This window comes from Gadus morhua, chromosome 17, assembly GCF_902167405.1.
Source record: "Gadus morhua chromosome 17, gadMor3.0, whole genome shotgun sequence".
Classification (NCBI taxonomy): Eukaryota; Metazoa; Chordata; class Actinopteri; order Gadiformes; family Gadidae; genus Gadus; species Gadus morhua.
The window spans coordinates 9,023,711-9,048,179 of NC_044064.1; the positions used below are offsets into that span (position 1 = coordinate 9,023,711).

Below are 24,469 nucleotides of genomic sequence, written 5' to 3' on the forward strand. Positions count from 1 at the left end.
CTCATATTTAACTCATCTTGACGGTCCATCTTTCTCCATCTGGAGACTTTCAAATTTTCATATGTCATATTTACCCGCTGTCCCATCACGCCCACGTTTACCTCCTATCTGCTCCTGCTCCATCCTCCTCTCCATTCCCGTGTGTGTGTGTGTGTGTGTGTGTGTGTGTGTGTGTGTGTGTGTGTGTGTGTGTGTGTGTGTGTGATGTATACATACATGTGTGTTATGTGCCAACATCTTCCCACAGTAAGACATGCAAGGGCTTCTTTGGTGGATACATGTCGCCACACCTCCCACACACAATCAAACACCACAAGGTGGGACCACTGATACACTAGCACACAGTAAACGGCAGCCCGTAAGGCCGCGGCCCGAGCCCTGAAGGTGAGAGCTTCCCAAACGGTTTCACGCCTTGACCCGTTACGTGGAGGCGGCGGCGGCTGCGGCAAGATAGAGGGGTGAAAGGTGATGACGGCTTGGGGGGGGGCGCCCTAGAGCCTCTAACGATGCATGGTTCATCACCAGGCCCGGAGACAGGGCTGCCTCCCCCCCCTGCGGTTTGAACTCAAACGGCGCGTGGAGGAGATAAAGGACTGGTGGGAGACGGCGCCGGTTCAGGGTAGGCGACAGGGTGTGTCGAGGCCGGGAGCGGCGAGGGAGCACGCTGAACCATGTGATCAGCTGCCTCCGGAGGGACCGGGATACAGTGTATGAATCACACGCTGCAGACTGCAGGGCACCGCGACACACTTCATGAACGCACCATTTATCCTTCCTTCCGCCTCGGGGGGGAACGGATGAGGGGGGGGGGGGGGGGGAAGGACCGACAGTGAACAGGAGATGGAGGGTGTTGGAGGAGGCGAAGGCGTGGTGTGCGAGTGGGGCGGTGTGAGATCCATCACTTAGGGTCATATTGATCAGCGAGGGCTAGGGGATCACTTTCACCAATCTGGTGCGCGTTTGCTTGTGTGCACGTTTGTGTGCGTGTGTGTGTGTGTGAACTCGTCTGCAGTGCTTTCATTGTAGATGAGATGCCCCCCCCTCTTCGGGGAGGAAGAGGGGGGATCCTAGAGAGAGAGTCCAAATGTAAAGAATGCGCAATGGAGAATGACGGTAGGGAAAATGGGGGGCGCGAGTGAGACCGAGCGAGAGACACAGGGACAGAGAGAGAGAGCAGGCGGGGATGATTTGTCACTGCGTCAGGGACAGGATGGCACAGATGAGGAAGATAAAGCCGGGGAAAAAAGGAAAAGAAGTAAGACTGAAGTAGAGAGGAATGGGGTGGGGCTAGATGAGGGGAGGAGGGGGGGGAGGGCAAGGATACGTGAAGGGCGGCAGAGAGAGCGACATATAGACGAGACAGAGAGACAGAAAGAGAGAGAGACAGAGAGACAGAAAGAGAGAGACAGAAAGACAAAGAGACAGAGGGACAGAGGGACAGAGGGACAGAGAGACAGAGAGACAGACAGAGAGAGAGAGAGAGACAGAGAGACAGAGAGACAGCGAGAGAGAGAGACAGAGAGACAGAGAGACAGACAGAGAGAGAGAGAGAGAGAGAGAGAGAGAGAGAGAGAGAGAGAGAGAGAGAGAGAGAGAGAGAGAGAGAGAGAGAGCTGTGACTGATAACATTGTAGTACCCAGGCTGCCTCAAGGGCAAACAAGATGGAATTTTAGAGACAGAGAACAAGGGAGAGAGAAAGAGACAAAACAAATGAAAAACAGAGAGAAAGAGAGGGAGAGGAAGAGAAGGAGAGCGAGAGAGAACGAGATGGATGGATTCAGTCTGATAGGAGCTCAGGAGTGTCGAATGTGGTTAAAAAGCAATAAAGACACAAACAACTGAAAGAGAGCGAGCAAGAGAGAGAGCAAGACAGAGAGAGAGAGGTAAATAGAGGAGAAAGAGAGAGAGAGATTAAAGAGAAAGAAAGGTTATGGACACAAGTATGAGAAAGACGGAGAGAAACACAGAAAGCCAGGAGATTTAAAGAGCCAACTGCCAGATAAACCTCTTGTGTTTGTCGCCGGTTGGCAAGTGGGGACGGAATGTGCTGCCAAGGTAAAGAAATGCAATAAAAAAAATCTAAAATAAAATAAATAAACAAATCACCTACAACACCAGCATTGGATAACTTAGCATTGGCTAAGAGAGCGTTGTGAGTTACATAAAAGGGAAAGTCACGTGGTGTAGTAGCAGGCCTAACTCCCCATCCACATGGGGGGCTGTGAAGCAGTCACTCTCCAACATGAGAAGTGCCCTTGGTCGGCCCGCAATGTCAAAAAAACGGCCCACTGCTTTCCTCTGTCTTTACTTTAGCCATTAAGTCAGTGAGCGGACGCCTTTACCCGAGGGGGCTCACAGTAGATTCATTTACGCTCCATGACGGGGAAGGTAGGGGGCTTAGGGCGCCTGGCTTTGTACGGATTGTGAACCTTGTGGATCAAAACCAGTACCTGCTGGCTTGCCAGCCAGCAGGTACTGGTTTTGATCCACAAGGTTCACAATCCGTCAAAATCCCCGGTCACTGTGTGACACAACCCCACATCAACCAGACCCCAGAACAAATGGTATCCCTGGATCTTAGGGGCTAAACGCTGAGCTGATGGTTGATGGAACACAAACCGCTGCCCACCATTAGACGGCCCTGAAGGAATATCAATCCAGGGCTTTATTTTAGAAAGGAAAAAAGGATACGATGGCTGGTCTATCGATCAGCAGGAAATCTATTTCCATCCGTGCTGGGGGACAGCGCCATAAGCCACCCTTACCCCAGCGTGAAGGATCTGTTAAACGCAGGCACGCTTTTCCTATGAGAAGTGTGTGTGTCGTTTATCTAATCGCTAATTCACTATGAAAATGCTAACAGTCGTTTTGAATCGATAACACGACCTGAGCAAGGAAATAAAATAATACATACATTATGGACAATAAATGTGTGTTTTTCTTTCACAATATCAAGTTGAAGAGGTTTGCAATAAGCCTGTGAAACATTCACACGGTATCCGGTCAATCTTCCCTAGATAATGGGAAATATCGAGCAAACAATCCGCGTCGACTTGTGAAGCCGGCGTGATGCATGGCGATGCGTGTGAACATTAGGGTTCGTTCTGATTGTAAAACAATGCACCACAGCAAATCTGCCGTCCCCTGTTCATAACGTGATTAAGTGTTTTGAAACACCGTGAAACCTACTTTCTGTTTCACCCGGAGCCATCGTTGTGTTCCTCCCATCTGTCTCTGACTCACCACATTACTTCTGGCCCTCCTCACCTCCCCGTCCCTCAACCCACTACCACACCCCATCCTCAGCGGGACTACTTTCGCCGATGGATTCCACTTTGTGGGCTTTTTACAACACTATACCCCCCCCCCCCCCCCCCGTTTCTAGGTCACTGTTGCCATGCCAACTGTTATGCATGTCAATCAGTTCCTCACGTCACGAGCGGTGACTCACGTGCACGACCACGACCTGACCATCTGCCCAGATGCGTATTCAGCCCGCGTGTCTGCCACGACAAACAACCACCGTTTGTGTGTGTGTGTAACGGGCAGTGGGTGCCTAGTGCGTTTATCTTCCATGTACTGACAACAGAGAGGGGGGGGGGGGGGACGACTGCCAGGTCTGGCACCTCTACAAAAACAAAAGCCTCGGCCCGAGCGCATCACCCCTGTGCTTCCACATGTCTCCGATACCGACGCCGTGGTCCCCGCTGTGGGGGATATGCCGCGAGAAGCGCTAGAAGGTCAGAGGGGCGGTTGTCACCTCTGGGTACGGTTAAATGTGTGTTGGCCTCGGTGCGCTGCAGGTAGAAGGTGCTGCTGCTGGGTTGAATATCGCCCCATAAAGACGCTTTGCCTGCTACTGCTGAAACAGGTCCAGGGTGATCGTTGCTGTGAGGGCTGGCTGTGTTCTGTCTAGCAACTGAATCCCACAGATTTTGTTGCTAGGCAATAAGCTGATTGTTGTGTGTGCAGGCAGAAGGTAGGAGGGGGGGATCTTTAGCAGCGTACCGTAGTGCAGGCTTTTGTTTTGCCCATGAAAGACGAGCAGGGGAGAGGGAGAGCATACACGAGATCGACTTACTCTCCCGCCCCGCGTTGCCTTCATTTTGTAGAGGTCGTCCACGGATGGTGCTTAACTCACACACACACACACGAACACACACACACACACACACACACACACACACACAGAATCTCAAGTCTGAATGGTACTAATAGATGATATCAGTGCACCACCACGTCTTCAGTTTCACTGTTTCAATCATCGGAGATGGGCTAGCATTGGGCTCTTTGTCACACTTCCTCTGCGTCTCTCTCTCCCTCTCTAGGTCTGTGGATAGCCAGGCACTTTACCATGCCTGTCCCCCTACCCCTCAACCCCAGCCGACGACACCACCCATCCCACGCACACCTCCACACCAAGAGGCCGGCGGCGCTCTCCGCCCACCCCCCGCTCCTCGCCCCGTCGACGGCGCCGACGACACCTCCTCGCCCGAGCGTCGCCTTCTCCCTCTCGCCCTCCTCTTCGCCGCCCGCCTACCCCTCCTCGACACCGTCCAACCTCCTACACTGTGGCTGCCACAGCAGCGCGACGAAACAAGCGCTCCTGGTCTGCGCCCCGCTGCCAACCTTCCACTGGCTGACCCTGGTCACATGCTGCCTGCTGCCCTCGCTGGTGGGGGCGGGGGAGACGTGGGGCATGGTGTCCGTGTGCCCCGTCCACTGCGTCTGCCGCAACCTGTCCGAGTCCCTGAGCACGCTGTGCGCCGACAAGGGGCTGCTGTTCGTGCCGCCGCACGTGGACCGCCGCACGGTGGAGCTCCGGCTGGCCGACAACTTCATCACCGAGGTGGGCGGCATCGACTTCGGCAACATGTCGGGCCTGGTGGACCTGACGCTGTCGCGCAACACCATCCACACCATCCGGCCCATGGCCTTTGCCGACCTGGAGAGCCTGCGCTCGCTGCATCTGGACGGTGAGTTGCGGCGGCGGGGTCGTCTGGAGGACCGACCCGTGGGGACTGCGCACTGCGCTTGTTAGACTCTGGGACATTCATTTAACCAAATTGCGATCCGCACACATTTCATTAATATTGATGCGGGAGCAAAAGGGCTGACACGGCGACGAGAGAGCAGCTGAATACTACATGAATCAGAGCAGGGGAAACTGGGATCTCTGTGCCGTCCGCCAGCAAGTGGAAATCAGAGCCTGCCTGTTTTCTTTTCTTTGGGTGTCTAGGAAACCGCCTGACGACAGTTGGGCCACGAGACCTCGCGGGATTGCTCAATCTGCAGCATCTGATCATCAATAACAACCAACTGGTGAAGGTCTCCACGGAGGCCTTTGATGACTTCCTCCTCACGCTGGAGGACCTGGACATGTCCTACAACAACCTCAGACGGTAAGCGTGCTTCACCAGTCTATTTCTAGCCGCGACAAGAACCACACGCTATTCTTCAGCGCACTACCTCTTCACTTTCCTGTACTTGACATTTCAAACAAAGCTCCGCTCTGAAAGTCAGCAGCACTACGTAGCCAAACTTGTTTGTGCGGAGGTGATTAAATGAAAAAACATTTTTGCAGTGAGGTACAACCGCAGCAGAGCAAAACGGCTAGACATAAAGTATTCATTAAAGCGCAGCGGGGAGAGGATACCGAAGTGTACAAAGAAACCCATTAAAATACAATCATTTGATTAAGTCAACTGTCAAATATAAGCCCACCATGGAACTGTGAACGCGAGGCAATGAACCCGACGAAGCGCTCCCGTTCTGGATCGATAAACGGATCACAACAGGGTCCCAGCGACCGCTGGTTTGCCATGAGTGGCTTCCCTCCCTAAATGCCATTGCCCTCATTTCCTTCTTCGAAAAACATGAGAAACGTTCACTATTTTACGAGGACGAAGGCAATCGTTTGGTGTCTTGTATCGTCTTCGCTTCGGCATGCTACCGAGGAAGGATTCGTAAACGGGCTTTATAACCGTAGATTATTGATGGAGATATTCTCATTTGTCTCCACAATAGGGGGTTAGTGGCTGTTCTCAAACCCCTATCACAGCATGAGCAAACAGGGGTGTTAGTGATGAATAGGTAGGGAAAGGGGGAGGCAAGGGGTTCCCGTTTCCCTGCACAGAGTACGAGCTGCTGGGGAAAAACAACTCATTGAGATTCTGCCACAGTGGTAACGAATTACCAAACCAAACACTATTGATAATCTCAGCCGCACTGAATGCAATTTCATCACAAAAAAATTGACACACAATTAGTTAATTGAGGGCTACCGACCTATGGGTTGCTGAATACGTCCTGACATGCTCTCAAATTTTTTAACCGATTTACGTTTCGCCTCACGAATAATAACATTGTAATTATTATGTTAACTATTGATTCATGACAATACATTCATTAGAAGTTCCACTCTAGTCACTCTTTAGTGTGTGACGATTTGCTGAATGATACCAAACAAAGCATCAGGAGATAATCTGGATGACTACTAGATACGCAATCTGAATCTGTCGACTAATATTAAACATTTCCTGTAGATTAACTGCAAAAACTAAATGTTAACCACTCCTGGTATCCAAATGTAGGCTCCTTTTGAACGGAACAGTAGGTTCAAAGTCGAGGATCGTTGTTTTGAGGGCAGGGAACCCAAAGAGTACAGCGTGAACAGTATGATTGCAGAATGCTAAGTGACCGTGGCAGAGAGACGCAGATGGGCCGAGGCTAAAAGACAAAAGATGGAGGAGTAAAATGAGCATCTGCCACGGTTGTCGGCCGTCGCTCCCTGTCACCATTAATTAGCTCTGGTGCTGTCCTGTTCGCGGCTCAGGGAAAGGCAGGCTGAATGCTGAGCAGGCCCGCTCTGAGTGGTGGATTGATGGATCTTGGCGTGACAACGAGGTCCTCTGGGACAGTGACAGGCACGGCAGTTATGAGAAGTGTCACGGCGGGAAATCAGCCTTTTGCTACTTGTATATTGCGGTCCAATTAATGCCAAGCGATGTAAACAAATATATATATACGTATATCGTGTCTTTAATGCTTCATATTTACGCACTTTAAATTCGATTTGAATCAACCATCGAGTCATGAAATGTTTTTGTTGAAAGGGATTAAAACAAAGTGTTCACCTGATGTTTACTACATGCTACGCTGGCTTTGTGATTATAAACAAATCACTTAAACACACATTTTCTGGTTTTGAGTCCTTACGGCATGAGTCATTTGGCGAGGAGTGTTGCTGTTTGCATAAACTAATAAGTGGAGTGTTTGGCCTCTCCCTCCGCCCTCCCGGGCTCACAGGGTGCCGTGGGAGTCCATTCAGAACATGGCCAGCCTCCACACGCTCAACCTGGACCACAACCTCATAGACCACATCGCCGAGGGCGTCTTCGGGGAACTGTACAAGCTGGCCCGGCTGGACATGACCTCCAACCGGCTACGGACCATGCCTCCCGACCCCCTCTTTGCCAGGTAGGAGTCCACTTGCATTATGGGTAATCGGAAAGTGCACTTCACAAAGTCCCTGAATTGGATTGGCTATATATAGGAGGCATGTGGTCAGGAATGTTTTTTCTGTCTTGTCCAGCCATCATGTTTATATCTTAGTGCTTCCAAAGTTCCCAGGGTCTTTTGTTTAATGTTTCCCTAAGTTGGCCCGTCTTCACTTCACCCTTCTTCATGTGTGGCACAAACCATAAATACCAAGCTGGGGGGTTGTATGTACAAAGGCAGTAGCTTGGCCTTCAAAGGCCTACGTCTGGCACGACTTACATCCTATCAATTTCCTCGCGCAGAATGTGCTTTTGGAGCGCTTTACAAAGACTTGAAATGACCCAACTGTGCGATTCCTGCAGCTCACTGTAGCCATTGAAGTACACAATTTAGGGCCCGCCAACGTTTTTTTTTCATCTTTATCGTTTGTGGTTGGGTTTCTTTCTGTTTTTACCCCGCCCTGCCTGTTTTAGTCCCACACTATTTGATGCTTTCTTGGAGGTGTGCTGTTTGAAGGATATATACAGACTTAACCAGAAAACCAAACAACAGTTCAGAAAGAAGCAGTTGTTGCAACCACTTTTGCTTCAGCTATGTTAATAGTAAAGCATCTCTTTGTGATTACTTTTCTTAGGCTACATCATAAGTGTTAATGGGGTTGTATATTGTCTTTGTTTTTCTTTCTTGCTTTCAAACAAGGCTGACGGAATATTCTATAAAAATGTAACAATAAATTATGCGTTGAATTCAATCACGCCAACAGGGCTATTGAAAAAGAAAAAAGGTATTTAATTGGTGCAATGGGAATATTTTCAACAGCTTTTCTCCAACTCTGCGACCCCCATAAGTCGGCAAATTGCCAAAAACAGAGAGCGAGAGAGAGACACATTAAAAATGTACAAACACTGAACAGTATTTTATTTTCTAATTTCACCCCCAATGCGTGATGTGCATAATAGTGCTATTGTTATGTACAGCTTGTTTTGTTTTTTTAAAACAGATTGCTTTGAGAGAATTTGGACAATCATTTGTTTATTTCATTCTAGACAGCAAGCTGTTGCGGAGCAAATCGCTGCCAAACTTTGTCTGATTGCAAGGCCAACTGTTCCTATCTTTACCAACCCTGCGTTTCTTATCTTCAGCGGGAGACCGATGGAAAAAAGGCCAATTTAGAAGCATAATTTGACGAAAGGGGCAAAGACAAGAAGGGAAAAATGGCAAATGAAATGGGGTTTCACCGTTTGTATAACTTAAACTGAGCTTGGGATTGAAAACGTTTTGTAGAATCAACCCATGCTACATCGTGTGTTGCCGTGACGATTACAACATTGTCCACTGTCGCCCTAGGTCCCAGACGGGTGCGATAAGCCCCACCCCTTACAACAACGTGATCAGTCTGAATTTCGGCGGGAACCCCTTGCACTGCAACTGCGAGTTGCTATGGTTACGGCGGCTGACCCGCGGCGATGACATGGAGACGTGCGCGACGCCGCCTCACCTCGCTGGAAGGTAAGGTGCTATGCGAGAGGCAGAATGCTCTCCGCTGCTCTTTTCAAAACTGACAGTTCCTGAGGTTAATTAACAGGTTATATACAAGTTCAGAGGTACCGCTTAGCAGCTGTTGTTCTTCCGCCGTAATGTGAGATTAAGACATTTTGTGTGAGCGTCGTCGGCCAGAGACCCAACAAGTGATTAATGTCTCCTAATCAGTGACACTCTCTCATTCTCCGCATCGTCAACTCTCTCTCCCTCTCCCCTCTCTCTCCCTCGCCCTTCCAGGTATTTCTGGTCCATCCCGGAGGAGGAGTTCACCTGCGAGCCGCCCCTCATCACGCGCCACACCCACAAGCTGTGGGTGCTGGAGGGCCAGCGGGCCACCCTCAAGTGCCGCTCCATCGGGGACCCCGAGCCCGTGGTGCACTGGGTGTCCCCCGACGACCGCATCGTGGCCAACTCCTCGCGCACCAGCTCCTTCAGCAACGGCACGCTGGACGTCCTTGTGACCGTCGCCCGCGACGACGGCACCTACACCTGCATCGCCATCAACGCGGCGGGCGAGGCGACCGCCGCCGTGGACCTGAAGATCATCCCGCTGCCCCACAGAGGAGGGGGAGGGGGAGGGGGAGGGGGAGGAGCCGGGGGCGGGGCCGGCGGAGTGCAACCCGGGGCCGGCGCCGGCGGTGGCGCCCGGAGCAACGGGAACGCCACCGGTGGGATTATACGCGCCGACCCGGGCTCATCGGACATCAGCACGGGGAAGAACGGCGGTGGGATTAACGCCAACAACGGGGCCGGGGGGAGGCCTGGCGAGGACGAGGGCGTCGACGGGGGGCGGACCACGGGGGACGGCGGCGCCGACCGGGAGCAGACCGGGAGCTTAGAGGAGGAGGAGCAGGGGGAGGACGAGGGGGAGGACGAGGAGGAGGGGAGGAGGGTCGGCGTGCAGGCCGTCACCTCCACCTCGGCGCAGGTGCGCTGGGACCTGGGGCGCGCGGCGGGCAACTACGTGGTGTGGATGTACCAGATCCAGTACAACTGCACCGTGGACGAGACGCTCATCTACAGGTCAGTGGGAGCGCTTCACTCCCGTCGGCTCACTTTATTTTCCACTTTTCCCACTCAAGGTGTCCCCCGTTGTCACGCATATCACAGGGAAGCGATAGAAATGTCTCTGCGACGGTACTTCACGGTCAGAGTGTACGGGGTTGGTCACGGTGTGCCCTTTGGGAAGCCATTTGCGAATTCCGTCATGCCATGACAACAACACACACAACGACACGCTCTTCGACTTGCACGAACATGCAGTGATAACCATGGTTCAATCCTCTTATCATGCTCTGCCTACCCACTGTGACTTGGCGTCCCAGGAATCAATTAACAGGTGCGGGGGGGGGGGGGCGCACAAAGGCAGCGCCGTTTGAACGTGTTTCTCTGGGATATTATGGGATATCAGAGGTACACTGCCCACATCTCACCCTAAATATAACAAAAATGGCTGACTCACCGATGGGGATCTCAGACTCCCATGTGACTGGCGTTTGTGGCTCAGACAGCGCATCTGTCTTGTTGATCAGAGCAGGAGGAGGAGGAGGAAGGGGAGGCTGGCTTTCTGTGTAAATTGCCTCAATTATTCATTGGTCATGGAGCAAGGGCCATCCTGGAACTACCATTAGCATCACATGGAGACGCACACGGGCGGGTGGGCGCGGCAGAGGGGACGGGGTGTGTGTGAGTGTGGGGAGAGAGTGAACAAGAGGCTCTTTGTGCGCTTGGTAGTGGAGATGTGCTTTGAGTTCAGCCATCTGATGAAGTAAATGATTGAGGAGAGGGTGAGCGAGAGTGATAGATAACGAGACGGATGATGGATAAATACAGAACTGTAACGATAGAACTGTAGATATTTTAAAGGCTAGATCTCGTCCTCTAAAGAAGAGGGATTGATAGATCACAGATCAATAGGAGAGAGAGAGAAATAGGTAGATTGATGGAGAGATGGAGTCGACAAAGACTGAATGGATAGAGAGAGGTATAGATGGATTGACAGGGAGGGATTTGACAGAGTGACAGAGCGGAGCAGCAAGAGAGAGAGGAGCTGTTCTCTGCACCATGATGAACTGTATTGGTCGTATCCATGGCAACCTTTTACGGAGCTGGCGTGATGCGTCGCCTGAGTGGCGTAGACACGAGGTCAAGCTATCTCGTTAGGCATTCAAAGGCCGAGTCACACCCCCGATTAAATGTTTACAAAGAGAGCAGAGGCCGGGGAAGTTAAGCTTCGCTCAAGGTCGGCCTCGACTTAGTTACCCTGATGGATTTTTTTTTAAACGACGTGTAGAAGAAGAAGGAAAAAAATTGGGTTAACACTGAATTAGAGATAAGTTTGCCGTGGCAATTGTCAAAGCCGAGAAAAGAATGTGTCAGCGGTTTTGTAAAGAGAGTGTATTTAAATAGCCCTAGTCATAGCCATCATCGCAAAAGTAATCTGGGCAAGCTGAGCACAATGGCAGGCAACGGAGGGAACGGAGCGAGAGAAAGAGAGAGAGCGACGTGAATGTGGGAAAAACGAGGACTTGATTCAAGAAGCACGAGGGATGAGCGACAGGGGACGGACAGAGCGAGCGAGGGAGAGAGTAGAGAGAGTAGGCGAGGAGGACAGGAAAGCAGAACGCGCGACAAGAGGACAAAGCTCTCCTCGGCTTAAACCCCCTGGTAACAATATGCACGGATTGGCTCCTTCAGCCACTTCTAAGGGCTGTAACGCTATCACCCACACTCAGCCCCGGGTAAACTAGAAGCCTTACAATGATGTCTCCTTATTGTGTGTGGGACAGGTGTCATGTCACCATGGGAACAGGCGAGGCACCGGAAGCCTAGTAGCAAGCGGCCTGGGCGTTTAAACCCCTTCCTGCGCCCCAATGACAAGTGAAATCGTTTTATGAAAATTACGTTGCTTTGGATGACAGCGTCTCATGAATCACTTTTAGGAGTAGTAGTTTTATTAGTAAATATAAGGTCTTGATGGCAAATGGTAGACAGTTAAGAAGCAAAACCAGGGAGACTGAGACAATGACACTCAATGTATTTTTCATTGTAGGGTTGATCACTGATCAGAATATTGACAGAGAGTTGGTTATAGGAATTGGAAATACGCAAGATCATTTTGGGGGGGCCGGATTTAACTGCTGAAAGAGGAAGGCAGGCGAGGAAGGGGACCTGAGTGTGAGCTGATTGGGGTGTTTTAGTGGCGAGAGAGTGAGGGAGGCACGAGAGGGTGGGGGATCTGTCCAATATCTTGGGATAGATCCCACACACAGGAGCCGTAGTACAGAGCCAGGCCCATTTTAATCCACTAGAATGTGCCGGGACAGATGCACATATTTGTGAAGCGTGAGCGTGCAAGTGTGTGTGTGTGTGCATGTGCGTGTGCGTGTGCGAGTCTGTGCGAGGATTAAGTGATCTTCACAGTGAGCTAACAATGAGCAATGAGAGAGGGTTTGCAGTACATGCCTCTTTACGTTCTCAGAAAGGAGGCAAAGCTGTAGGCTGGGGGGGGGCGAAGAGAGGGGCGGGGTGCGTGTAGGAGGGAGGGATTTGGGAGAGAAGGGGGAGACAAAGAAGGGGGGAAGGAAGGAATTGACGGGCGAGGGGAAGAGAGAGAGCACACCTTCCTGTCAGAGTGTTCACACATTGACAGCAGGCGGCAGCACGGTAGGAGGGAGGAGAAGAGGACCAGGAAGGAGACGGAGAGGCTAGGGGAGGGATACGAGGGGAGAGGAAACAAGGGCGGAAGGAAGCTTGTGAGCGGAACTGTGAAACACGAGATAAGAGAGAGAGTGAGTGCACGACAGAGAGACGAAGACAAACGGAGAAACAGACAGCAAGAACTAGAGAGGGATATTTTTCGTGGGAGACGAAGAAAGGGATGGTTGGGTGAAACATAGGGAGGGAGGAGAGGAAGGAGACTGGAGGAGAAAGGACGAGTTTAATAAAGTCAGAACAAGATCCAGGATAACCACTGTCGTGAGAATAAAAGTGTGTGTGTGTGTGTGTGTGTGTGTGTGTGTGTGTGTGTGTGTGTGTGTGTGTGTGTGTGTGTGTGTGTGTGTGTGTGTGTGTGTGTGTGTGTGTGTGTGTGTGTGTGTGTGAATAAAGAAAGGGTTTGATTGTTAAACCACCTTCCCCATCAGCCCCCCTCTGAGAATGAATCCCAGTACATAGTGCAGGGCATTCTGGGTAAGGAGAACAAAACGGTCCCAATAGAGCGGGGAAAAAAATGACTTCCCCGGTAGCTTAGAGGCATGTACACCAGAAAACAAGGCTCGGAGGACAACAGGTTGGCGTGCAGGAGGGAGCGGGAGAGACAGAGAGAGACAGAGAGGGGGAGAGAGACAGAGAGGGGGAGAGAGAGAGAAAGGGGGAGAGAGAGAGAGAGCGAGAGCGCGAGCGAGAGAGAGAGAACACATGAGTATGAAAACAGGGTGGCAAGAGACCAAAAGGAGGGAAAGAGTGAGAGAACCCAAGAAGAGGCCGATAGGAGTCTCAGAGGAGCGATAGAAGAGATGGAAAAGAGGGAAGAAGGATTCGTAGTTACTTCAAACTGGGGGGGGGGGGGGGACAAGGCAAGCTACAAGGAGAGCCGTCGAGCCAGAGAAAGAGATTTGTATTTTATTTTCAAGAGCACTGTTTCGGAGCTGTCAAGATGTGTGCAGCACAATCCCAGACAAGTTCAGATACGTTTACAGGACAGAATAGAGACACGCAGTGTGGTGAGGGAGTGGGAGAGACACCAAGAGAGAGGGAGGGGAGAGAAGAGGAAGGGGAACACCGTGGAAACAAGAGACAAAACGGTAGAGAAAGCAGAAATCGAAAGGGCAAGCATCTCTGAGACAGACTCATAAATTAGCCGGGGGGTGGGAACAACAGGATGGAGAATGAAAAGAATGACATATATTGTGTTTTTCCACATTTCGGTTCATCTTTTGTACTTATTGCCCGCTGCTGAATGCCGGCGCTGACGGAAGCTGGGAAAAGTCCCATCAAGCCTGGAGAATGTAATTAATGGTTCTGTGGGGTTTGGTGAGAGACTGTGTGCTTGAGTGTGCGTGTGTGTGCGTGCGTGTGTGTGTGTGAGGTTGCATGTGCATGCATGTGAGTGACTGAGAGGGAGAGGTGTTCAGAAAGGAAAATTAGATGGCAGAGAGACAGCAGGGGCAGGGTAGAGAGACAGAACCAAGTCGGAGAAGGAGCGTCGGAGAGGAGCGGGAGGGAGAGAGCTGGAGAGGGAAATGGAGGAACGGAGAGTGATGGAGGAACTGTCAGGGAAAGTCATCATCAACAAAGGACACACACACACACACACACACACACACACACACACACACACACACACACACACACACACACACACACCACGAAGGAGCAGCTTGTAGATGTCTACATTTCAAGTCCTGCACGAACGATCTAGTGGCCTACTGTCTTCCTCTCCTCCTCCTCCTCCTCCGAGCAACACAAAGCCCTTATATTGCGTCACCATTACTTATACAACAGGTCGTTACGGTTTCAATCTGAACCCAGAAACCAAGCATCAACACGTGTGAAGTGTGAAACCTTTAGCCTTTTAGGGTGCACTCACACTACGCCATCTGGCCGTGGCCGTTGGCCGTTTTCTCACCTAACCGTGCTCAACTGGCGCCATTGTTCTCTGGCCTGCACTCACACTAGGCCATCTGGCCGTGGCCGTTGGCCGTCGTAACTGTGGCCTGGCCACGGTAGGCTCTTGTACATACGTCATCACGTCGTAACATGTCGTCACCAAGCGTCCGCTGCATGGACCATAATAAAGTCTGCCGCCAGTCAGAGTTTTAACAACAATGGACAACAACACAGAGAACACAGTTCGCACTTTGCTGAGTCTGTTGCTTATTTGGAGCCGAAATGCCCAAATGGCTAACAGACACTCGACTTCTCTATGGGACCAACGTGAACCAACAGTTGAACCGCTTGACGCCATGTTTACCGTTTAATGGGAAAGAAGGCTCGTCGCCTTTATTATGTCCATCCATGGTCGTCGCATGGACTATACGTCATCCAGCTCAGGTTGGATGACGTATAGTCGGCTCATTAGCATCTGTACCGTGGCGGCCCGTACCGTAGCAGCACACCTCTCCCAAATGTCCAAGTTGGCCTGGCCTGGCCGGACTGGCCACACTCACAATTGCAGATTTGAGCACGGTTAGGTGTGAAAACGGCCACGGCCACGGCCAGATGGCCTAGTGTGAGTGCACCCTTAGGGCTGGAGAGAACATTACAGGCAGCCGTTCTACGACATGACCTGTTTAACCGCCATACAAACGGTGCAATTTGGGAGCTTACTTGACCTAATAGTATAAGTATGCTGTGGTGGTAGGGTGGTTGTCCATTGTGGCTTGGAAATGATTTTGTGCAAGGTACTTTAAACATGCTGTGGATGAAAGTGTCCACTTATTGGCCTCTGTATCTTTTGCTTTGGAATATATTTAGGAAGCAAGCTAGGAAGGGAGGGAAAATGGGGAGGGGGGAGATGGGATGAAGGTAGGGAGGGAGGGAGGGGGAGAGGTAGTACGGAATAACTGAAGGAAGACGGGATGAATATAAATTGCCATGTAGGCTGCAAATATCAAATAGTGTTTTTGTGTATGCGTGTGTATGTGTGTAGGGTGATGGTGGTGGAAAGTACACTCCAGGGACGATGCAATGAAGTCTTTAAACTAGCTTGTCAATGGATGTCAGCTTCCATCTCGCTGACCAGACACACACACACACACACACACACACAGGCCTACTCCTCAACACCACATACACCCTGTTTGAAATGGTGTGTGAGAAGAGAGCGAGAGAGATAGCAAGAGATAAAGGAGTGGGAGGAAGAAAGAAGAAGGGACAGAAGGAAGGGAGAAGACAGGAGGAGACTGATGCCCACAACTCCTCAAAACATCTCTCTCTCAGGCCTGCAAAAGGGGCAGCCTTCTCCTCTGTGTCAGCCCTGCGTTTGCACACCTGTGGACACAGTTGTGTGTGTCTGTGTGTGTGTGTGTGTGTGTGTGTCTGTGTGTGTGTGTCTGTGTGTGCACAAGCGTGTATGCATTATATGCTGTAGCACAACTACATCATTATATGAACTGCAGGGAGAGAGATTGTCTACACACAGACATAAACAAACCCGCTGACATGCACACACACACATAAATTGCAGAGGTGGGGGAGATCAGAGTCTTCATAGAGCCCAGGAGATATGAGATCCTTTTCCACACACACACACACACACACACACACACACACACACACACACACACACACACACACACACACACACACACACACACACACACACACACACACGCCACCGCGATCCCATGCATACAATTAAGTCACACATACCACTGCAGTCCACTTACTATTCATGGAGGCGGCTCACCTCCGAGACACAAACGTAACGACGATGAAAAGGGAAAACAATGGCAGTCGACAAAAGTTTTGCAGGGAAACGTGTCTGCCAACGCAGACGGTTTTGTTTACACCTTGCAAGTGCTGATGTTTGCTTTATTTTTTTTCCCTCCCTTACCCGGCGACGGGGACTCTAAAGACACATGTGCGGGGGCGGCATTCCTGCATGGAGGGATGCATGTGTTTAGCATCAACGGCGACTGGTTTACGCTATGGATATTTCAGAGAGTCGGGCTATTTCTGTCATCACCAGAGACGCACAAAAACAGGCGAGTGATGATTCATGGTCAGGTTGAGTGGAGAGGAAGGGAGGGAGGGAATGAGAGAGAGGAGTGTGAATACTCAAACATTACATATATAACAGGCAGCTAGGGAGATGAAGAGAACCCGAGTGAAGCAGAGGGGGAAGATGGAGGGCTAAAGACTGAGGTAGACTGCACCGGAGGGAGGGGGTAGAGGAGAGGGTAGGAGGAGAGGGGAGGGGAGGGATGGAGCAGACCAGGAGGGAAGAGGCGCGGCCGGGGATGGGAGGGGAGAGAAGGAGGAAGGGAAGAAGGGATGGAAGCAAGACGAATGAGGTAAACAGAGGAGAGCAGGGAGAACAAAGTGGAGAGGAGTAGGGGAGAAGAGAGGAGTGAAAAGAAGTGATGGAAGGAGGGGGGGAGAGGAGGAGAAATGAAGCGAGGAGCAGAGAGAAAGATCAGAGGGTGGACGAGAGGGTACAACACGGGGAATGGTGGGAGGGAGGGGGGAGACCTGTGGCGAGGTGAGGTGGGAGGAGGGCAGGGTGACCTTGGCTTCTAGATCATAGTGTACTGTTACAGCTGTGGCTAATGGACACCGGGGGGGGGTGTACGGCAGGGGAGAGGGGTACGGCCGGGGAGCAGGTGAAGGATGGGTTGCTGGCCACCGTGGCAAGAAAGGGAGAGACCAGATGGAGCTGTAGAGAGATAGAGACGGAGACACCGAAAAAAGGATGGATCGAGATGGAGAGAGGTGGGAGAGTAGCGACGTGCAAGGGCAGGATAGATAAACAGTGTCTTTCTACACATCTATCTTAAGGGAGAGGGAAAGGGGTGAGATACTGGCAAGACGCGAGTCCAGGAGAAATCACAATGAATGAACCATAAATTTAGCATCAAACAACAGACTGAGCGGCGAGGGAGAGAGAGCAACGGATGGAGTCAGAGAGAGAGAGAGAGAGAGAGAGAGAGAGGAAATTGATAACAGCGGTGAACAGACCAGATGGCCGCAGTGGATCCAAGACAAGAGCGCAGAGAACCCAGAACAAAGGAGGCACCAGGAGAGAGGAGCAGGAGGGATAGAACAAAACCACAGGTCACACACACACACACACACAGACACACACACACACACACACACACACACACACACACACACACACACACACACACACACACACACACACACACACACACACACACACTCTCTAACAAAGTAGTGCTTCTGGATCAGACCACAGTGGTTTCAATAGCCTCTGCAGAGCTGGCTGGATTAGTGATGCTAACAGAGGCGTTAGCAGCAATGGAGTCGAACAGAGCAGAGTCTGTCTCGGGGGACGACGACGAAGATGCAGGGGGGCCTATGGATAGATGAGATAGAGGATAGATGGGAAGTGGTGAAATGGTAAGGGGAGTGATGGCACCATGGGGAGGGGAAAGAGGGGAAATAACGAGGGGGGGGGGGGGGGGGGATCAGAACTCGGACACGTTTTACATATAACATCTGAGACGTCCAACCCAGCCGCGGCGGCCCACCCTCGCCGGCGACCGCCAAGCCCGCCCGTGGCGACAGCCCACGACAACGGAGCTTTCAATTAAACATGGAGGCGTGCGGCGCCCCGAAACGGGCCGCTGCCGCCACGGAATGTTCCTGAAGGCCTTTCTTAACGGCTTAAACGCGACCAGAAGAGCTTTTTATTCAGAAACAGCCCCGGCAGCAGAAACTGCTTTGATGCCTTCTTCTGCATATTTCATGTTTCATAGAGAGAGAGGGTGTGAGAGTGAAGATGGTGGGGAGGGGGGTTTGAGTCCTGGTTGAGAACCAGCCCCCACATGGCTTGTAGAGAGGAGCGATGCTAAAAGGCACTTTTATTCTGAAGGCTGCCTTGGTTTCAGGTGTAGAGGACTTCCTGCTGAACAGATTGGGTTCAGGCGTGGAGGGTGTTTGTTTGTGCAGAGCGAAAGGTCATTGGTATCAGATGGGACGGCGGGGTCCTGTGTCTTCAACGCCAATAGCCCCTCCATTAGTCACTGGGACCGCCCGCCATATGTTCAAATCCCCACTTTGCAATGCACTTACTCTCTCGCTCTTCTCTCCCATGCGTCCCTTCCTTTCGGCCTCCCTCCGTCTCTCCCTCGCTCTCCATCCCTCACTCACGCTCTCCCCCTCTGCGTCTCCGTCTCGCTCTTCCCCTTCTCTTCCTTTCCTCTCAATAGTTGCACTATCCCTCCTCATGTCCCTCTTCAACTTCCTCCGGCTCAAAATACAATGCGCTTATATTATCCACACACATACTTGCCAATAGCTCCTACGCATAAATTATAGCAAGTCAGAGTAGATTGTATTTTGTCTCCCCTACTCTCGCCCTCTCTATCTCTGCGCCTCCTCTCATCAGCATAACACCACTCCGAAAAAAAACACTGCATTTTGTAGCCTGCATACTTCGACACATCTATTGAACCCAGTCAGGACTGTGTGGGAAAATGGGCCCAAATTGAACAACGGTGAGTTGGAGAGAGGAAGGCAAATAGTGAGATACAGGCAGAGAGAGAACGAGAGAGAGAACGAGAGAGAGAGAACGAGAGAACGAGAGAGAGGTGGATAAAGAGATACAGGAAAGTCTACCATCACAAATTAGCCCCGTGTGACTGAAAGAAGGCTTCCAAGTTGCTAAAATACAAACAAAGAAAAACAAACAGGGGAGTGTGTGATGGCAGGCCAGCAAAACAAGTCAAACACACACAGCCTCAACTAACTAGCAACACAGCAACACCCCCACAGCCTTGCATGACACACATGCACACCTTTTTCAAGCAATCAGGTAAACACACACACACATGCACTCAGTGCATCTATAATTCAATATAGATGTAGGTACACTACTTGACTGTGGCATGGCGCCATCATCAGAGACACACACACACACACACACACGACTAACAACACCACCTCTCCCACATCTCCCTCCCTGCTCTCCAACCCCATCGTTCGTTATTTTCCGTCTCCTTCTCCACCTGTTCTCCCTTCTCACACTCTCATTAGCTGCTGCTCGGTCCGCCTTAAAAAATAAACAGGAAGCTTCTCACAACTCACCAGTCATTATATATCACCGGTGCTCACAGACCAAACACACACACACACACACACACACACACACACACACACACACACACACACACACACACAATTCATCAGAAGGAAGACAGAAAAAAACGAACGAATGTCAGTGTCTCCAAACCGAGACGCACTCTTTATGTAGCGAATCTCTTTTGAGTCTGGCCTTGGTCTGTCGAAGTAGAGGTCGGTTTCTCAAGGGTGGGCTCTCACCAAATTATATTTAAGGCAAATTATACCTGATGGCCATGTAGCATGGCCACTTCTTTCCCCTGCTTTATTAAGCCCGTCTCCACTGCAGCACTGACTCTGGCGCCCTCGATGCGCTGCTCCCTTAGCCAGGCCCGCCTCCATCACCTGACCTCTCCTGTCTCTCCGAGCCGGGCTTCGGGTTTCATGCGGTTGGCCTCTCCAGCAGACAGTCTCGCTCTCTTTCACCCTTTGCCTCTCTCCCCTATGTCTCTCGCTCTCCTGCAGAGTACAATGTCAGCGGGGCAGACTCGACCGTATTGACCGACGTTTGCCTCTCTCTTCCTCTCCCCCCCCCCCCCCCCCCCAGGATCCTGCCTTCGTCGGCCGACCGCTTCCTGCTGAAGAACCTGGTGTCGGGCGTGGACTACAACCTGTGCGTGCTGGCCATCTTCGACGACAGCGTGACGTCCCTGGCCGCCACCAAGGTGCTGGGCTGCGCCACCTTCGCCACGCAGGACGTGTACCCGGCGTGCCGCTCGCTGCAGGCGCACTTCCTGGGCGGCACGCTGACCATCCTGGTGGGCGGCGTCGTCGTGGTGACGCTGCTGGTGTTCACCGTGGCGCTGATGGTGCGCCACCGGGTGTGCAACCACGGCGACCACCTGCTGTGCCACGACGGCAACAGCGAGGCGGCCGCCGGGATGTGCTGCCAGTCGGGCGGCGGCCTCGGGGACAAGGGCGGGAACTGCGGGGGCGTGGGCGGCGGCGGCGGCTTCTACCAGTCCAACGGCTCCGGGGACGTGATGATGGTGGTGCTGCCCAACGGGCTGCCGGCCAGCTGCGGCGGCGGCGGCGGCGGCGGGGAAAAGCAGATGGAGAAGGACAAGGAGAGCGCCGAGGCCGCCGGCCCGCTGCCCCCCAAGATGCCCCCCAAGCCGCGGCCCAAGGCCAAGGTGAACTTCGACCAGTTCATGTCCACCGGCGGCGGCGTGGTCACCGCGACGACCGGCTCGGGCGACAAGCTGGCGCTGGTAGTGCGGCAGCGGAAGCTGGAGCGCGTGCCGCCGTACACGCCCGAGATGGAGCGCACGCCGCTCTACTACGCCCCCTCGCCGCCCACCACCCTGCCCCGCCCGTCCCGGGACCGGCCCAGCCCGCGGCTGGAGCGCCAGCTCACCAACCGGGCCAGCTTCTCCCTCACCGTGCCGCTCAGGGACGCCGGCCTGGCCGAGTGGCAGCTGGCGCACCCCCAGCGCGGCGCCGCCGACCGCTGGAACTCCTCGCGGGCCTACCAGAGCCCCACCTCCCCGCCCAGCCCCGCCGCCGCCGCCGCTGACTACGGCGCGGCCGCCGCCAGGCTGAGCCGCCGCCGCCACTCCCTGGACATGGGCTCCTCCGTGGCGCTGGCCACCGCCGACGCCGCCGCCGCCGCCGCCAAGCGCTACGGCGCCGTGCGCTACGCCAAGCGGCTGAGCGTCATCTGGACGCGGCGGAGCCAGTCGCTGCACGGCCTGCTGGTGCACTGCGCCTCCACCACCAGCACCGCCTCGTCCAACGGCAGCGACGAGGGCGGGGGGGGGGGCGGGGACCAGTTCGGGGGCGCGCACCACCAGCTCCAACGGGGCTACATCCACGCCTACAACACGACCAACTCAAACTCCAACGCGGCCAGAGCTGACCAATCGGCAGCCGGCAGGGGAGGGGCCAAGAGGGCGCGAGGGAGGGGAGGGGGGGAGGAGCTGGAGGAAAGTGTGGTGTAAGGAGGACGCGATGGAGAAGATGTGAAAGGCCCGACAGAGGTAGCAGCCAGGGGCATGAAGGGTATAGGGCAGTGCAGGGGGATGCAAGGGGCGGTGTGGGGGGAGAGAGGGACAGAGAGGGGTTCATGAGGTCAGTGCTAAAGATAGTGGGAGATTGGATTGGTTAGCCTTGCTCGTCAGGATAAAACAAACGAGAAAATGGAGGATAAGGGGCCATTGAGGGTGTCCTTTTATTCGGCCCCAGGCAATGGCTTGAAATACTAAATAAATAGACGGAAAGACATGACACGTAAGAGCGGTTCACTGCTACGGCTACAAGACAGTCGCAAAATGGCTTTCAGAAGTAAAAAGGCACGAAAACAAAAACAAACAGGGTGTTGGTGAGGGAGAATACATCAAATCAAAAAAAAGAATTCAAGGGGTGGACAATATCAATTTGGCAGCAACATAAAAGAGGGCGGTTAGACCGGAGAGAGAGTGTGGTGCGTGTGTGTGCGTGGGTGAGAGAAAGGGAAAGCATCAGCTTGGATCTGAGTAAAGCTCGTACATTAAAAGAACGAGACACTGGCCAGCTACTGTCTGCTCTCTGGAGTCCCAGCCAGACAACAACAAGGGTTTACAGGGGATCAAAACAACAGGGCAAATAACAAAAGTTGGAGAAAGCCCACTTTCTGTCAACAAACATGAAGCTCCTCTGGACCACATCATTTTTGTCAGTTTCGCTTTTTTTTTTTTTCTGTCAACCACCGCGGTCGTCAGAAACTCCTTTCCCCTGACGAGCAGCTTGGCGGAGGTTGGGCGCTGCAGTGGGGGTGTTTTCGGATTTTGTTGTTTTCCATGAGGAAGGTAAAAAAAGAGCACAAGATCATGGAGGACCATCGATGGTGGACAGGAAGTTAACACAGCCCGGTCGCACTGAGACATCATTAAAGGGAGACCAGAGATTTGGATTACCGAGGAATCTATATGGATTATACGGCCTAAGACCCCGCCCTGTTTCTGATTTGACAAGGTGAGCCGGCCATGGATTGAACAATCAACGGAACAAAATAATGTGTTTGTGTGTGTGTACGTGAACACGTGTATGCAACAAATCCATTGGGGTTTTGATCACCGCGTCGGAGTGGAATTGTACTTCCTGTTTTCTGGATGAAATGAGTATCGTGAATCTTGATCATGACAAAAACGGCCAACCAGTGAGTTGCTGATGGATGTATGGCGAGCCACCAAAGGGATTCATGCAAGGAGAAAAATGTTCACTGCCAGGGAATACAAAAAAATGATGTATATCAGTTCTGGCCCTGCGCTTCGGTTCACCAAGTATTCGGAAAAAACGGCCAGACGACGCAAGGAGGCGGATTCTGACCACAACCATTTTTGTGACATCACAAATTCCATTGTGCCATGTGACTTCACTCGTTCATCCCCACTCTGGAGATGCTGAGCGACAACACTTGAAGGAACTAATGGTGAGCATCGGGGGGAAGAGCTCTCACGGGGACCTGGAGAGACTTCGCTAAGGGGACACATCAGCAAAGAGCACACAAAAGTATTCATAGTTATATATACCAATATAAGCAAAAACTAACTGGAAAAAAAAATCGACGTTACATGTCTGGCTATGTGTTTTTCTGTTGTTCTTTTCTGGTTTATGGAGGAATGTTAGAATCCAATAAAAATGTGAGGAAAAAAACGCAATCATCCATGATTAGAAGAGAAAATATTGATTATATATAAATAAAAAGAACAAAAAATACCAGAATACCGTATATTTTTCTGTTTAAGTTAAAGGGCCCCAACACCCAGGTGAGGGGAGTGTGAATCCATTCAAAGCCATTTCAAAATTGTCCAAACCTTGTGACTTGATGATATCACAAGTGGTTGGTTGAACCTAGACGTATGATGGATAGATAAGCCTAACGCCTCATGCCCACTGCACCGAGAGTCAAAGGACTCAGAAGGCGTGGATGACGGATGGGGGAGCTTTCCAGGGTCGTCAGAGCCCGAGTGTCACAGTGCTTAAATTTGCATACGTGATCTGATTGGATGACGGATCCGTCGCTGCCGAAAGAGTTGAACATTTTTCAACTTTTTGAAGGAGCCTTCAGTGCACGGATCCACAATGCATTGCGCGTCCGTCCCCATTAAAAGTCAATGGGGATCAGTCAACGGACGGAGGCAGTGGGCACGAGGCGTAACAGTGGCTTAAGTCCACAGGGTAGGCTTGTAGATCTCTTTGTACACAGACGCCTGCTGGTAAGATCGGAGCCCTTTAGACAACGCAAGGTTCTCCTCAGACTCAGCAAGCAATCCTCATCCTCATCCTCATCGTCATCCGCTTATCCGGGGTCGGGTCGCGGGGGGAGCAGCTCAGCAAGCAATCCCCTTCGGCTATATGACGCCTTAGGTATTCCAAACATACCCGCTCCGTGAGTCAGAGACATTCCAAAGGCCTTCTGGGCTTCTCACAGATCAAAGTGCACGGTTTATACATAGCATGTGCATAGGCCTATATAAAATGCCTTGTTTTATATTATTAATATTTCACAGGTGAACGTTTAACCCCGGCGATCAACGTCCTTAAACATGAAAGGTATGAAACTCCCGCAGGAAGCCATCGCATCTCGGACGGACGGAACTGCTGCATTCATTTATGACTGTTCCAGATACATGTGTT

General features: G+C 52.0%; 2 protein-coding genes across 4 annotated transcripts in view; one reads left to right on the plus strand and one right to left on the minus strand.

Moving 5' to 3' along the window:
- LOC115529546 (leucine-rich repeat and fibronectin type-III domain-containing protein 2) overlaps window positions 1-23,800 on the plus strand; it is a 37,434-nt gene extending 13,634 nt beyond the window's left edge. The window contains exons 3-8 of one of the 2 annotated variants that reach the window (XM_030338306.1): window positions 4,330-4,977; window positions 5,241-5,403; window positions 7,310-7,480; window positions 8,849-9,010; window positions 9,281-10,066; window positions 20,400-23,800. In XM_030338306.1, the coding sequence (XP_030194166.1) occupies window positions 4,356-4,977; window positions 5,241-5,403; window positions 7,310-7,480; window positions 8,849-9,010; window positions 9,281-10,066; window positions 20,400-21,792 (3,297 nt within the window). In that variant the 5' untranslated portion in view covers window positions 4,330-4,355 and the 3' untranslated portion in view covers window positions 21,793-23,800. Of the gene's footprint in view, window positions 1-3,429; window positions 4,978-5,240; window positions 5,404-7,309; window positions 7,481-8,848; window positions 9,011-9,280; window positions 10,067-20,399 lie in introns of those variants that run through there. The other variant, XM_030338307.1, reaches the window with a different exon arrangement.
- Window positions 1-24,469, minus strand: part of LOC115529545 (pyruvate carboxylase, mitochondrial) — a 268,651-nt gene that overhangs the window by 98,545 nt on the left and 145,637 nt on the right. The window lies entirely within an intron of this gene.